Consider the following 15,300-nt stretch of genomic DNA (forward strand, 5'->3'; position numbering starts at 1 on the left):
TTGCCTCCCAATGTATAGAGTCAAAAGCTTTTTGGAAATCCAGCTTGAGAACAATAATGGGAGTTTTCAACTTGTTCCCAGACTGAACCATCTCAATAGCCGCCGCAAAGTTTTCAACAATGGATCTATCCTTGATGAAGCCCGACTGCATTGGATCTACTAAGTTTTTTATTTTGGACTGCAGTCTGTTTGCCATAACTTTGGCGATTAACTTTGGCACTGAGTGTTGCAAAGAAATTGGCCTGTAATCCTTCATTTCCTTAGGATTTTCTTTTTTGGGCAGCAGAGTGATATGTGCCAGATTTACCCCTTGTAAGTCGACAGAGTTATTATGCCATGCCTGAAACAGAGCCAACAGGTCATATTTCAATTCTTGCATATAAAATTTGTAGAATTCGTTGGTGAAGCCATCCGGTCCAGGGCTCTTATTAGCAGGAGTCTTTTGAATTGCTGCTTCAATTTCATTCCAGGTGAAGGAATCACATAAGGAGTTCAGTTGTTCCTCCTGTTGGTTGTATAGGATAGAGAGATCAATTGCGGGCGCCCAGGCCCTTGTTTCAGTGAACAAGTGCTGAAAGTAATCTGTGGCAATCTTTAGCTTGTCACTGTCTTTGAAGTAATCTACTCCATTTTGTGCCAAGACTTTAATTTTATTCTTTCTGTACCTGTAAGAAACCATTGTAGGCACAGCGATGGAAAAGACGGGCCAAGATAAAATGGTGCCAACTGGGTGATGAGAACACCAAATTCTTCCAGTTGGCCCGTCTTTTCCATTTGGTGTTACAACGCCCAGAGTGACGGACTGGTGATTCATAAGAGCCAACCCCAAGATGTAAGTTCTCCAAAGAAGGTCTAGACTACAGTCAATAAGAGAGAGGCTGCACAATAATGCTTTCTCAAACTGCTTGCCGTCATCCACAAACTTCACTTCTTCATCCGGACACTATCTAGTTCTTTCCCAGTGCCTACAATTCCACCAAAATGAATTAAAACTCTACATGCATCACATATGTGGTTCTAATAATGTACAGGATATTTGTACAGGATATTTGTTTTTCCAACATGAGTGGCATCGTGATCTCCGTCTCTGGGGCCTCCTTCCCCTTAGGGCATCTCCAACGCCACGACCCAAACGGACGCGTTCGGTCGTCCGATTTTGGTTGTTTGGCTCAGCCTCCGGACACGCGGATAGGCTGGGACGTCCGCGACCCAATTTAGTCCCCAACGCTCCTACCCAAACAACTATTCCTCCTTCCCCACTAGTAGTACTACTTCAGAAACTGGTCGTGGCCGACCTCCACCCCGCGCGCCTCGCCTCCATCCACTTCCGCATAGGCCTAGCCGTGCTGCTCCCGCGCATGCCTGTGCCCGTGCCCGCGAGTGGCCGGCGCGGCCGGCGGCGCCCCCGCCCGTGGCCGACGCGGCCGGCGTCAAGGCTTGCCCCGCCCGCTCCGGCCCGCTCCACCCCCTACTGCCGACGCCCGCCCCCGCGCCAGAGACGCGCACGCCTGGCTTGCCCCGCCCGCTCCCATCCTCTCCTGCAAAACCAAAGACCAGACCACTCACGCAACGCGCCGCACGCACGCACTGCACGGGGCAAGCCCTTCTCCGATCGTGCTCGCTCGTCGCGGCGGTGGTGGTAGCAGAGGTGACCGGAGCAGCGGCGAGGAGGAGATGAGGCCGGCGCGGAGGCCGTTGGGGGTGGTGGTGGCCTGGGTGCGGCGGCAGCCGCCAAAGGTCATGGCTTTCCTCGCCGTCGTCGCGTGCATGGCCACGCTCGTCTTCATCCGCTTCATCATATACGACCACGACAACCTCTTCGTCGCCGCCGAGGCCGCGCACACGCTCGGCATCGGCGTCCTCATCTACAACTCACCAAGGAGAGGACGCGTCCAGGCGCCCGCTCGCGTCGTGGCGAGGCACGGCCAGTGGCGGCCCGAGGTGCCCCAGCCACGGCGAGCTCCGCCCCCGTCGCGCCCCTGCGAGGCACGCATGGCGAGCTCCGTCCCTGTCCCGGCCCGGCGAGCTCCGCCCCGTCTTCATCTTGCTCGGCGGTGTCGAGGCCGGCGGCGCTCGTTTCAGCTCCGGCGACTTCCAGCAGGGCTGAAGAAAAAGGAGGCGGCGGCGGTAGGGGCCTCCAGGCGACGGTGGCGGCGGAGCTTGGTTAGGCGAGATCGATTCCGGCGAGGAGCGATGACGGTTTCCATGGGAAAAAGCAAACAAAGGAGAGAGAAGGGTGGAGACGCATGTGGTTGCATTTTGTGTCACTGCCAGATGGACCACAGACGGACATGTGCGGATGGAAAAGCACGCCCGCGCTCGTCCGACTCGCCACAAAAGCCAGGCAAAATTGGGCTGGCTTTGGGTCGTGCCGGACCTCACGAACCATCCGTTTTGCATTTGGGTCCGTGCGTTAGGACATGGTTTTACCCAAAAGGACGCACACGGACGTTTTGCGTACCTGCGTTGGAGATGCTCTTACACCCTCTTTTAGTTCCTATATTTTTGAGCACTTTTCGAGAACTTCTTTCGTTTTGGTTGTAATAATTGATTTGGTACAGGTGTGTGCATACTATCTATGCAGAGGTCCGGTGTATTGTTTTTCACATAATAAAGTGCCCATTACTCTATGGCAAAATAGGGGGCACAATGTGCAATAATAACCTCTTAAGTAAATCTTTTTTCAAGAAACCTCTTAAATATTTAATGGGGTCGTGGAGAGATTACAGGAATTGAGTCGATTTTTCTAGCAGCGCCGTGACATGCTCGACCTACGTTTCTACTTGTGAGATTCACATTGCAGAAGAGGCTAGCCTCCACGGTTAAGTTTAAATATTTGCGACGTGTCATGTAACTTGAGGTGTGCGAATCACGACAATTTTCATTGGTGGATATTTGAGGGGTAGGTCTCGACACTGCTAGAATTGCATTTACGCTCAGTTGAATATTCGGGAGCAGTAATTTAATCGTTCTAATTTTTCCTTATTTTCTTAGCTGCACGAGACAATGTGAAATGCTTTCTTGATTTACTAATAGGTGGTGTCTAGACGCTAGGAAAAAGTGAGGATTATAGCTTCTGTCCCATAGAGCATTAGGAAATGAGAGGAATTTCACTCCCATTGGAGAAAGAACAAACGACTATAGAGGTGAAACCTATTATAGTCAGCACATGTAAAAGGGGAGAACTGCTGGAATTTTGCCTTCGGCCTTAGCCCATGTTTCAATACAAATTCTGAAATTCTCTTGGCCCATGTGGGAATAGCAAGGGGTGGGATTAAAGTTTAGTCCCACATTTCTAGTTGAGTTGGAGTGGTATATAAAGGTGGGATGTTCTAGTCCTACTAAGTGAGTGAGAAGAGAGAGAGCCCTCGCGCACTCCGCCGCCCGCCTCGTCATGCCGCGCCGCGCCGCGGGTTGCGGGAATCTCGCCGAGCTGAGCTTATCTTTTTGCTGTTCGGGAAATTAATTGTGTAATCAAATACGAGTCATTAACGAACGCGTTAACGATATACCATATGCGACCGCCTCTTTCTAGTTCATTGCGCCGCCGCCTTCGTCTTCCTCATCCCGTCCGCCTCTTTCCAGTTCATTGCGCCACCGCCTTTGTCTTTCTCATCCCGTCCTTCGGCGTGCACCGAGCGGCGGGCTAGTAGGCCTCCGGAACCCTGCCTCTCGTAGACTTGTATGGGTGAGGGGCAATCGGGTTTTTGGGGAGCGCTTACGCGCGACTACTGGCAACACGACGTCGTCCGACGACGATTTCCCGAACGACGACTTCTTCCTGGACATCGACAACCTCTTCGGCAACCTCAACATGGGCGACAACCAGGATGTTGCTGCCGCCAACATCGTCGCTGCTGCTGCCGCCGCAAACGCTGAACGGTACACGTTTCTGTCCTCCTCGTTTCAGATCTTACAAGAGTTCCTAGTACTGCTGTTTGGAGTAGATGCGATAGGTTTATCTTGTCTAGATGCTATATGTTCATCTACTCTATTGATTTGCATGATTAGCTCATCTGCTGTCTATGTAGTCATGATTTATCAAGTATTAGTTCTGATTAATTCTTTGATAATTTGCTTACATATTCAAAAATCCAAAAACCTAATTATAGGTAAATGAATTCAAGTGGCATTGCCGCTGCTACTAAGCCGCCTCTCTTTGATGGTTCGCACTATAAGAGGTGGCGCACGAGGGCAGTTCTCTGATTTCAAAACTTGAACTGCGATAGCGCCCTTCTTGGCAAACCGGAGGGTGATCTTTCTCCTGCTCAGGAGGAAGGTTACAGGAAAGTCGATGCCATGTTTAAGGCGGCTCTCTTCAGTATTGCGGACAACATTATTGACCCGTACATGACTTTTGAGCATGGTAAGGATGTGTGGGATGCACTCGAGGCCAAATTTGGGGTCTCGGATGCTGGCACTGAGTTGTATGTCATGGAGCAATACTATGACTACAATATGACTGGTGAGCGCTCCGTTGTTGAGCAAGCTCATGAGATACAGTCACTTGCCAAAGAACTTGAGCAATTTAAGTGTACCTTACCGGACAAATTTGTGGCCGGTGGCATTATTGCCAAGCTTCCTCCTTCATGGAGGAACTTTGTTACTTCTCTGAAACATAAGAGACAAGAGTTTTCCGTTTTGGATCTCATTGGGTCTAAGAAAAGGCGAGAGCAAAGAACACACGTGCTCGAGATTTTGAGGGAGGTTCTAGTGCCAATGTGGTACAGAAGAAAAACTTCCAATCCCACAAATTCAAGAACAAGAACAAATCTGAAGGCAAAGGCAAGTTTGATGGCAAGAACAAGGCCTCACACTCAACCAACTTCAAGAAGAAGACTGATAAGAAGAAAGATGCTTGCCACGTCTGTGGTGAGCCTGACCATTGGGCTCCTAATTAATTGCCCTAATCACTATGATATGCGTGGGAACAGCGGCAAGACCGCTAATGTTGTTATTGCTGGTGATACTGAGATGAAGGACGCTGGGTACGGTATTTCCCTTACTGTCCTTTCAGTATGTAACTCCTGATTGATGGATTGATACGGGTACCAATACACACATGTATGTTCTGATGTTTCCATGTTTTCTTCTTATCAGGTCGTAAGGAGTTGCTCCGTGCTGATGGGAAACGGCTCACGTGCTTCTGTTCATGGTGTTGGTACGGTAAATCTGAAGTTTACTTCGGGGAAAACCATCCAGCTGAAGAATGTGCAGCACGTTCCCTCCATCAATAAGAATCTCGTCAGCGGATCGCTCTTACGTCGAGATGGTTTTAAGTTGGTTTTTGAGTACAATAAAGTTGTAATTTCTAAGTATGGACAATTTGTTGGGAAATGTTATGAGTGCGGAGGCTTGTTCCGCTTATCTTTATCAGACTTATGTACTCAAATTATTAATCATATTAGCAATAAAAGTGAGTCCAATATTTAGCATTCACGACTTTGTCATATTAATTTTGGGTGCATGACGCGGCTAGCCAATATGAATTTAATTCTGAAATTTACTACTGTCAAGAGTTCCAAGTGTCAAGTGTGTGTGCAAGCTAAGCAACCTCGCAAGTCTCACAAGACTGCTGAAGTAAAGGATTTGTCACCGCTGGAACTCATACATTCAAATCTTTGTGAGATGAATGGCGAGTTAACAAAAGGTGGAAAAAGATACTTCATGATTTTATATGAATTTAGATCATAGTATAACATGACCTACTACTGAAAAAATGTTTATAACACAACCCAGTACATAGGTAGCTTCTTTGTTTACTTCCCTAGCTATCGCGCATTGGGCCCAGCGTGCCACGCTGGCAAGCAAGTAGTAAGAGCAACTCCAATAGTAGAGCTGGTTGTTGGCTACAAGCAAGATGCCATATCATACATAGTCAACATGTAGCCAAGAAGTACAATACTTGGCTATAAGAATGTACTACTACTTTTTCAATGGGTGGCCCACATTTCATTCACACACCTTACCTAGGAGCACGTGCTAGAGCTAGCTCTTGCATAAGAGCCCACTCATATTCTCTCTCCTCTTCTCTTTCCTCCAACTAGGCACACATATATTATTTTAATTCTTGTAGTCAGCTGACTAGACCTTATTGTACTTGCTCAAATATCGTTGTCACTAGTAGGAAAACCCTTATAGGCGAAGCTTAGTTCTGTGGCGCACCGTTTTAAATGCGCCACAGAAACTTATTTTGTGGCGCACCAGACACGGTGCGCCACAGAAATAGCTTAATTTTGTGGCGCACAACTGACCCGTGCGCCACAAAAATTATGTGGGGCCCACATTCTGCCACCACGAATTATTAGGGTAGGTATTTCTGTGGCGCACAATGCTTTCTGCGCCACAGAAATAACTATTTCTGTGGCGCACTGGCTCTGGTGCGCCACAGAAGTAGTTGATTCTATGGCGCACTTGTGCTGGTGCGCCACAGAAATAGGGTAAGTTATATCATCCCCGTACCCCTCCCCTCCCCCCCGTACCCCTCCCCTCCCCTCCCCACGCCCGTACGTTCACCTCCGCGCGCCTCTCCCCTCTCCCCCGCCGCCGCCGCCATGGTCGTCGCCGTCGCCGCCGCCGCCTCCTTCCTCCGCGAGGGCCGCATGCCGCCACGCTCCACCCATCCCCGCCACCTGCAGCACAAGCCGCTGCGGCGTGGAGGAGGAGGGGCCGCCGCATGGAGGAGGAGGGGCCGGCTCCGCGTCAAGGAGGAGGAGCCGCCGCGTCTTCCTCCTCCTCCACCCCTGCCGTCGTCGTCAACCTCCTCCTCCACCCCTATCGTCGGTGAGCTCCACCTCTCCCCTCCCCTCCCTCTTCCTCTACCCCCGCTCTGGATGTGTTGATGTTGTGCTCCGGATGTTGTGCTCGATCCGGATGCTCTTGTGCTGCTTGTTGTTCTCCGGATGTTGATGCTGCTCCGGACAAAATTACGGAGAGGATGATGTTGTGCTCGATCCGGATGCTCGTTGTCGTCGCTGTTGTGGTCATCATGAATAAAAACAGATCCAACATTCTTTTTGTTTTACTGTGTCTGTTAGCTATATATTATTTCTATGCTCCGCTCGTGATGCTTGTGTTTGTGTTGTTGTAAGTTTGGAGCAAGCAGCTGGCATGGCATGTGAGAGAGAGCATGAGAGAGTTCTTGGGGGCAGAGATGATGGCAACATCAGCACTGGTCCTGCATTGGTCCTGCTTTGAATTAGTAAGATCAAGTAGTGGCTTGAGTTCCTGTTGGTAACCAATACCAACAGAGAGCTACTTCATTTTAAGTAGAATTTCTTTTAAGGACTCTAGCTAGATTAGAGGGGAAAAAGATTGCTGGTTTGTTGCCTATGATAATGGATCATCAAATGTTTCCCTTTGTCCCTGGTTGCCTCCTTAATTGATGCCTTATGATCCAAATGATCCAAGTCCCTTGCATGATCCCATTTGTCCCTAATGTTGCTTAAGATGAATAAATTCCCTCTAATCACCATTTGGAGATCAAGACTAGTTCTTGATATCCATTAGCTAGACTCCAATATTAAAAATGTCTCCCAAATATGGAGACAAACATTTTAACATTACCCCAATGTTATTTCTCTCAAATGGACAGTTTCGATGGTATGCTTGCTCCTCACTGTACTTTATCAATTCCCTACTGATCCTAAGTACCCATGAATATCTGGTGGTGTTCTTCTGCTGTTTAGTTACTGCCAACACATGTGTTTGCATGTGTGTGTGAGCTGCTTGTAGTGTGACTTGACTATTCAAGTTTCAATGTTGGTTACATTTCCTCTACTGCAAGAAATGGTTGAGCAGATGTTTATCCACTGTTGGCTTTTATTCTTGGTAGCTCAAAGTGTCATGCACTTACTGGATCATCAAATGTTTCCCTTTGTCCCTGGTTAATTGCCTCCTTAATTGATGCCTTATGATCCAAATTACTATATTATTGGATTGAGTGATATGGCTACTGCTTGTTTGCTCTCCAAATTACCAAGTGATGAATATATAATCCCTTTGGAGCATCTGCCCCATGCTATATATGTGTATTTGACCATGCTTATGATGGATTTCTTTTAAGGACTCTAGCTAGATTAGAGGGGAAAAAGTTGCTGCTTTGTTGCCTATGATAATGGATCATCAAATGTTTCCCTTTGTCCCTGGTTGTCTCCTTAATTGATGCCTTATGATCCAAATTCCCTCTAATCACCATTTGGAGATCAAGACTAGTTCTTGATTTTCATTAGCTAGACTCCAATATTAAATTCCCTCTAATCATCATTTCTTGTTGGCTTTGATGAAAATAGTGATATCCACAGTAGGGGATCATGTAAATGAAAGCCATTGTGGTATCCTTTGAAGAAAATGGACTGTTTCTGATGGTTTTAAAAGGCTAGGTGGTGCTAGGTGATTAAGTTGGCTACCAAGACTTGTCTCATCTGGTTAGCTGGGATATGCTATGTGTTGTTGCTTGTTTAGGCATATCTATCACTTACTGAATTTACTGGTTCTTGATTGGCCTCTCTTTTGCCAGCATCACTTGGTCTATATACCAAGTGATGAATAATCCCTTTGGAGCATCTGCTCCATGCATGCTATGTGTGTTTGAGCATCTTGACTTATGTCACCATGGTTGCTGGTTTGTTGGTGTTTTTGTACTTGCCGATGATTAGATGGTTGGTCGATCACTCGTACAATCGGGGGTGGAGCAAGTGAGCCTGGTGTGATGGCACAAGTATCAATATTTTGTGCATCCTACCTGGCCTCACTTACTCCATCCCTGGATGTTAATATTTGTTTCGACCAACAAAGTATGAGGCATTCCATTTAGTTCATACTAGCTAACTACTTCTTAATTGCATTGGCCTTTTTTCCATTTTAGTGCCAATGATTAAATTGTTTGGTCACTTGTACACTCTGGGGTGGGGCCAGTGAGCCTGGTGCGATGGTACAAATATCAATCTCTTGTGCATCCTACCTGGCCTCACTGACCCCATCCCGGAATGTTAATATTTCTTTCGACCAACAAAGTATGAGGCATATGATATCTAGTTGAGATACCACTTGGCTCTTTTTTCCATTTTAGTGTCGATGATTAGAATGTTTGGTCACCTATACGCCGCAATATACTTTGTAGACGGGCCCCCCTTTCCCCGGCCGCCGTTCCGTGACCGAGTCTTTGACGAGACAACAACGCCGACCTGCCTCTCCGGCGCATCACCACTTTTGTTCTCTCGCCGTCCAGTACGTGAACGAGTCCTTAATGCAAAGATGGTGCCAGCCTCCCTAGCATCATGCCGACCCCTGTTGCCGTGCTTCAGGCCGTGTCTCACGCGCCCTGCACTCTTCGCCTTTTTGCCCGGTGAACGAATAGACTAATCGTTGGAATAAGGAAGCCGATGACGGCCGATCGCAATTTAATCTTGCGACCGGCCGTCATCGGTTTCCTTATTGCAACGATCAGTCTATTGGTTCACCGGGCAAGAAGGCGAACAGTGCAGGGCGTGGGACACACGGGCCTGAAGCGCGGCAACACGGCCCGGCATAATGCTGGGCAGGCCGGCACGGTCTTTGCATCAAGGACTCGTTCACTGGACGGCGAGGGACTGCCGTGGTTCTGCGCCGGAGAGGCAGATCGGCGTCGTTGTGTCGTCAAGCACCCGTTCACGGAACGGCGGCCGGGGAAAGGGGGCCCTTCTGCAAAGTATACTGCGGTGTATACTGCAACTATGGTTTCTGACCATAGTATTTGTGTTGACCAACAATGTATGAGGCACTTATTCCATTTTGTCATTCCATTTGCTTTGAGATTTTCAAAATGCCGATGATTAAAATGTTTGGTCACCGTACACTCGGGGCGGCGTAAGTGAGCCTGGTAAGATAGCACAAATATCAATCTCTTGTGCATCGGACTTGGTCTCACTTACGCTGTCCCTGAATGTTAATATTTGTGTTGACCAACAATGTATGAGGCATTTATTCCATTTCTCTTGTGCATCGGACTTGTTGGTCTCACTTTCTTCCATTTTCATCATAGTAGGAACTGGATGAAGACCCCGATGCAAGCGAGCCTGGTGGGTAGAGATGAGGGAGCAAAGGAGGAACCGGATGAAGACTACTTTGTATCTCGAAATTGTGAATTTTGTATGAATTAAGAGTTGTATGCAAAACATTTGACACTTGCCACTATATATGTATCTCGATCGGGATCTAAGTAATGTGATGATGATGTCTATGTTATATCTGTGCAATGTACATGATATTTATATTATATCTGAATGTTGATGTATATAACCTGTATATTGCTGTCTATAAACTGCATGTGTATAGGCAGCACAAAATCGTGTATAATACAAGCAAATTCTGTGGCGCACTGAAAACCAATTCTGTGGCGCACGCTTTTCTGTGGCGCACCTAGGAACAAGTGCGCCACAGAAACCTTAATTCTGTGACGCATGGGCCGGTGCGCCACAGAAACCTTATTTTTGTGGCGAAGTTTCTGTGGCGCACCTCCCGTGCGCCACAGAAGCCTATTTTTGTGCGCCACTGATGAGGCTTTTCCTACTAGTGTGTGCACCATAGAGAAAGATGCTACTCTACTTAAAATGGTCAGTTTTGTAAAATAGTTTTGGCTAGAGTTTTCATCACAATGGCTAGTTTTGTCTTTTTTATCACATTTTTACTCCAATTGGTCAGCTCTCCTCGAACACTACACCCCTCTTTTCTTCACATCAACTTGTAATTCCCAAGCATTTTTTACAATACCCGAACATGCATGCTTCCTCTTCAAGTCACCGAACACCAGAAAATAATCATGTCATTGCCTCCGTCGACTGTAAAATAACGCCGTCCATTTCAGAAGCCGGGAAAGGTGGATGCAATTTGGACGCCCCTCTGCCATCTGGAAGGCTGGAACACTCTAGTGCTATTTTGAAACGAGTAAACTCAGATTTCCTTCAGAAAAAGGAGCAAACTGCCTCATTTTTTACGTTTAAGTTTCCACCATTCGTGACGTTGTCTTGTGGCAGGACACTACGTACTCCGGTGACTTTGTCTCATCACGGAACGTCAGCTCCAGATTTCCCCTTGGCCCTTGCCCTTGCTCGCCCAGTTCAGCGGCCGGGCGTGTCCTGTCGTCGCCATGGACAACAGCTCATCCTCTTCCTCGCCGCTGCACGTCGTGATCTGCCCGTGGCTCGCCTTCGGCCACCTGCTGCCCTGCCTCGACCTCGCCGAGCGCCTCGCGTCGCGGGGCCACCTCGTGTCCTTCGTCTCCACGCCGCGCAACATCGCGCGCCTCCCGCCTGTCCGGCCAGCCGTGGCGCCGCTAGTCGAGTTCGTGGCGCTGCCACTCCCGCACGTCGAAGGGCTCCCCGAAGGCGCCGAGTCCACCAACGACGTCCCGTACGAGAAGTTCGAGCTCCACCGCAAGGCCTTCGACGGCCTCGCCGCGCCATTCTCGGAGTTCATGGGCGCCGCGTGCGCCGAGGGTGCCAAGAAACCGGACTGGATCATCGTCGATGTCTTTCACCACTGGGCTTCCGCCTCCGCCATTGAGCACAAGGTACAACGAAAGCAAATCAGCTCAATTTGTTTTCGGTAACTGGATCCTTTCCGCCGACGCCGATCGGTTCAGTTCTTGATGTATGTACTAACCAGCGTGTACTATTTAGGTTCCTTGCGCGATGCTGGTCCTGGCCGCGGCAGGTATCACCGCCACCTGGGCCGCCAACGTGGCCAACGGCAAGCAAGCAGCGTCTTGGGGAGGAGAACCGGAAGCAGGGACGCCAAAGTTCGAGGTGGAGAGGAGAAAGTTGGCGAGAACACTGCGCGAGTCAGGGATGTCCATCGCCGAGCGTGTCTCCTTGACGCTCCAGAGGTGCAACCTCGTCGTCATCCGGAGCTGCCTCGAGTGGGAGCCGGAGAGCTTCCCTCAACTGGCGACGCTCGGCGGTAAGCCGGTCGTCCCCCTCGGCCTCCTGCCGCCGTCACCGGAGGGAGGCCGCGGCGTCAGCAAGGACGGGGAGGACGCCACCGTGCGTTGGCTCGACGCGCAGCTGGCCAAGTCGGTCGTGTACGTGGCCCTAGGAAGCGAGGTGCCCCTGCGCACGGAGCAGGTGCACGAGCTGGCCCTCGGACTGGAGCTCGCCGGGACGCGCTTCTTCTGGGCTCTACGAAAGCCCAGCGGCGTGCCGGACGTCGACGTCCTCCCTTCGGGGTTCGAGGAGCGCACACGCGGCCGTGGCCTCGTCGTGACCGGATGGGTTCCGCAGATCAGCGTGCTGGCGCACGGCGCCGTGGCCGCGTTCCTGACGCACTGTGGTTGGAACTCGACCATCGAGGGGCTCCTGTTCGGGCACCCTCTCATCATGCTGCCCATCTTCGGCGATCAAGGACCCAACGCGCGTCTGATGGAGGCAAGAAAGGTCGGAGTGCAGGTGCCAAGAAACGAAAACGATGGTTCGTTCCATCGAGACGGCGTCGCGGCCGCAGTTCAGGCCGTCGCGGTGGAGGACGAAAGCAGGAGGATCTTCGTGGGCAACGCCAAGAGGATGCAGGAGATAGTGGCTGATAGCGAATGCCATGAGAGATGCATCGATGATTTTATTCAGAAGCTTAGATCTTACCAAGAGTGAAATATTTAATTTTGTAGCACTATGTTTGAAGATTTGGGATTAAAGACTACCTTCTTTTTCATTATTAAAATTAAATGTTAAGATAATACTATCCCGTTTCAGTGAATAAGGCCTGTTTTTTTTTTAAAATAAGTCGAAGACTGCTATGTGTAACCAAGTTTCAAGAAAAAATCATTAACATGTGCAATAGAAAATCAATGTTGTACATAGGGAACTATATTTTTCAAATACTATCTATATGATATTGTAGGTTTTGACAGCTTTAATTAAGATTTTGGTCAAATTTACTTTGCCTAACTTCTTGAAAACAATACACGTCTTATTCATTGAAACAAAGGGAGTACAAGAAAAAAGTTCACACATGGTTTTCTACACAATTAGGATACACATGACATATAAAAAGGATTAGGAAAGAGATAAATGACAAATTACACAGTTATTTATGACTACTAAATACCTAAGGTGACGGAGGCTGATCTAAAAACTATGGCGTCATACATACATGTGGGTTAAAGATATCATCTGTTACCTGCTCCGCACGCAAAAGCACGTCACTGAAAACAGCTAGTGGCGTTCCTCTCTCTCTATACAAAACCACGATCAGAGGCAGTGTCCACTAAATAGTGCTACTATTTAATGGATTATTTGTACTATTGTTGATGATTATGAATAGATCGTTGGATTTTTCGCAAAAAAAAATAGTGCTACTATGAGAAAGCGTGCATCAATCCACCGTTCGTTGTCTTATGGAAATATGGGCCACATTTTCTACTTTTGTTGTACTATGAAACGACAGCTTAGGCCTGAAAACAATATGTGGTGGCTGATACAAGAGAACAGAAGCGCTAAAATTGATGGGTAATTTAAAACACCAAATACACAATTTGAAGGAAAAAAAAATTGTGCACAAAAACATGGATATATAGATAAACATGTTGGGGGAGCCTGGCCCTTGCCTCCTCCGTTGGTAGTAGGTGTTATCCTCGAATATATTACATAATGATTCATTTGCGAAAACTCAGAATGAAGAACGTGCTCCATGCAGCATCTCTATGCCAAAATGTACCACAAAGTAGTTTTTTTTGGAACAATGATATAGTGATTTTTCCAAAAAAGAACTAACAGGGTATGCATTGGGGTGGCTTTAGACCCTTGTGTTCGGAAAGGTGATCTTAGCTTGACAATCACTCACAACATTTATACCCGCAAAAAAAAAACATCATGTCATCCTCACCGATAGTTGTTGTTCCTATGGAGCAGTGTTGATAGTGATTAAGAAGCATATGGAGATGTTCGATGATGAGATGGTGCAGCTCGAGTGCAAATCAAGTTGTCAAGTGTGATACCACTGTCGAGAACTTCTAGTTCCAACTCCGAGAGAAAGTTTGAACTGCAAATCTCCATATGAGTTGGAAGTTGTATTTAAGCGTGGGTGTATATTCTCCGAATCCAACTATTTGTGTCCATTGTTTATCATCAATAGGTATATGCCATAGATTATGGACCTGCATGCGAATAAAAGTGGGGGTCTTCAAACTCACAAGCACATCCCCCATGGTTGATATGACTGAAGTGCGATGAAATGATTTTCATTTTGAGAACCCACACCAAATTCTAATATGTTGTTAATAACCTTGAACAAAATATGTAGAGCGAAGTATGCATTTTTTCTGCTCAACGTTCTTATTTGACTTTTCAATTGTCTATAATGTTAGCATCAAAAAAAAATTGTCTATAATGTTAGGAACAAAACAAAACAAATGATTTATGCATGTGGATGAAAGAAACAAAATAATAGGACAAGGAACCGATGATTTCTTGTGGCGTGTCAAAATGACTTTTCATGAACAGAGTAATTAGCTTTAGGAATTTTTGTATTTAAATTGCATAAGATGGATGTTATAAGTTATTGGGGTTATTGGTTGTTACCATAAGTGATTGCATGCTTCTCATCGATGATTGTTGGGACGGAGTGAGCTTAAGCCACACATGATTTTCGAACCCTCGATTTTGGTATCTACATATAATACAAGATGTGGGGTTCAACAAGGTGATGAACAAGTCGGAAAGGAACTCAAATAGCAACTTTGTGGTGACTATGATGATGGTGCGTGTGAAGAGACCCTCGGCACCAAGTTTGCCTGCGGCGAGTGTTGTTGAAGTTGCCACCCCTCTTGCATTGGTAGGAGAGGAAGGGAGCATCATGCATAAGGCCACTAGCCATCTATTGTTCGCTATCCTTTCTTAAGACTACCATCCCCACTGAACATATTCTCAAAATGTTTGGTATAAGTAGGATCTTCATAGCCTAAGTACAACACAATCAAAGTCAAACGTTTGTCGGTGGCATAGGGTTGTGTCTGAAGAAATTGGACAAGTGACTTGAGGTTTCATGACATGATTACTAGACTGATTTTTGTGACGTGACACAGGCACCAGCGGAGCTTCCTTAGGGCAAAAGCGTGCTATGGCCCGCCCAACCAAGAACTTTTTTTTTTTGCTTATGTAACCTGTGAAACTAAGCCCAGCAAAAACTCATTTTTTGACTCTCCTTCGCTGTATTGGCCCTCCCAGCTATTCTGCTCAAGCTCCACCGCTGTCACACATGGGAGAAGAAACACGAGAAAAATTAATATTACTGTGCAATGTATCATTCTTACTTGAGTATAGTTATTTATTA

At 47.4% G+C, this 15,300-nt stretch overlaps 1 protein-coding gene across 2 annotated transcripts; it reads left to right on the forward strand.

Moving 5' to 3' along the window:
• Nucleotides 1–11,119: 11,119 nt before the first annotated feature.
• On the forward strand, nucleotides 11,120–12,620 carry LOC124704025 (putative UDP-rhamnose:rhamnosyltransferase 1). Of its 2 annotated transcripts, none has more exons than XM_047236257.1 (2): nucleotides 11,120–11,548; nucleotides 11,658–12,620. In XM_047236257.1, exons 1-2 carry the CDS (start codon nucleotides 11,126–11,128, stop codon nucleotides 12,618–12,620), a joined length of 1,386 nt encoding a protein of 461 aa, XP_047092213.1. In that variant the 5' UTR covers nucleotides 11,120–11,125. The 2 variants fall into 2 exon arrangements, with proteins under 2 accessions (XP_047092213.1, XP_047092212.1); XM_047236256.1 differs by having other exon boundaries at nucleotides 11,126–11,548; nucleotides 11,784–12,620.
• The last annotated feature ends 2,680 nt before the right edge of the window (nucleotides 12,621–15,300 follow it).

Source organism: Lolium rigidum, chromosome 3 (assembly GCF_022539505.1).
Source record: "Lolium rigidum isolate FL_2022 chromosome 3, APGP_CSIRO_Lrig_0.1, whole genome shotgun sequence".
In the NCBI taxonomy this organism is placed as follows: Eukaryota; Viridiplantae; Streptophyta; class Magnoliopsida; order Poales; family Poaceae; genus Lolium; species Lolium rigidum.

Excerpts from the sequence above, each read along its gene's own strand:
- LOC124704025 (XM_047236257.1), top strand. The coding sequence starts at position 11,126 with ATGGACAACAGCTCATCCTCTTCCTCGCCGCTGCACGTCGTGATCTGC. Across the intron at positions 11,549-11,657 it reads CCTCCGCCATTGAGCACAAG|GTTCCTTGCGCGATGCTGGT; the intron begins GTACAACGAAAG and ends TGTACTATTTAG.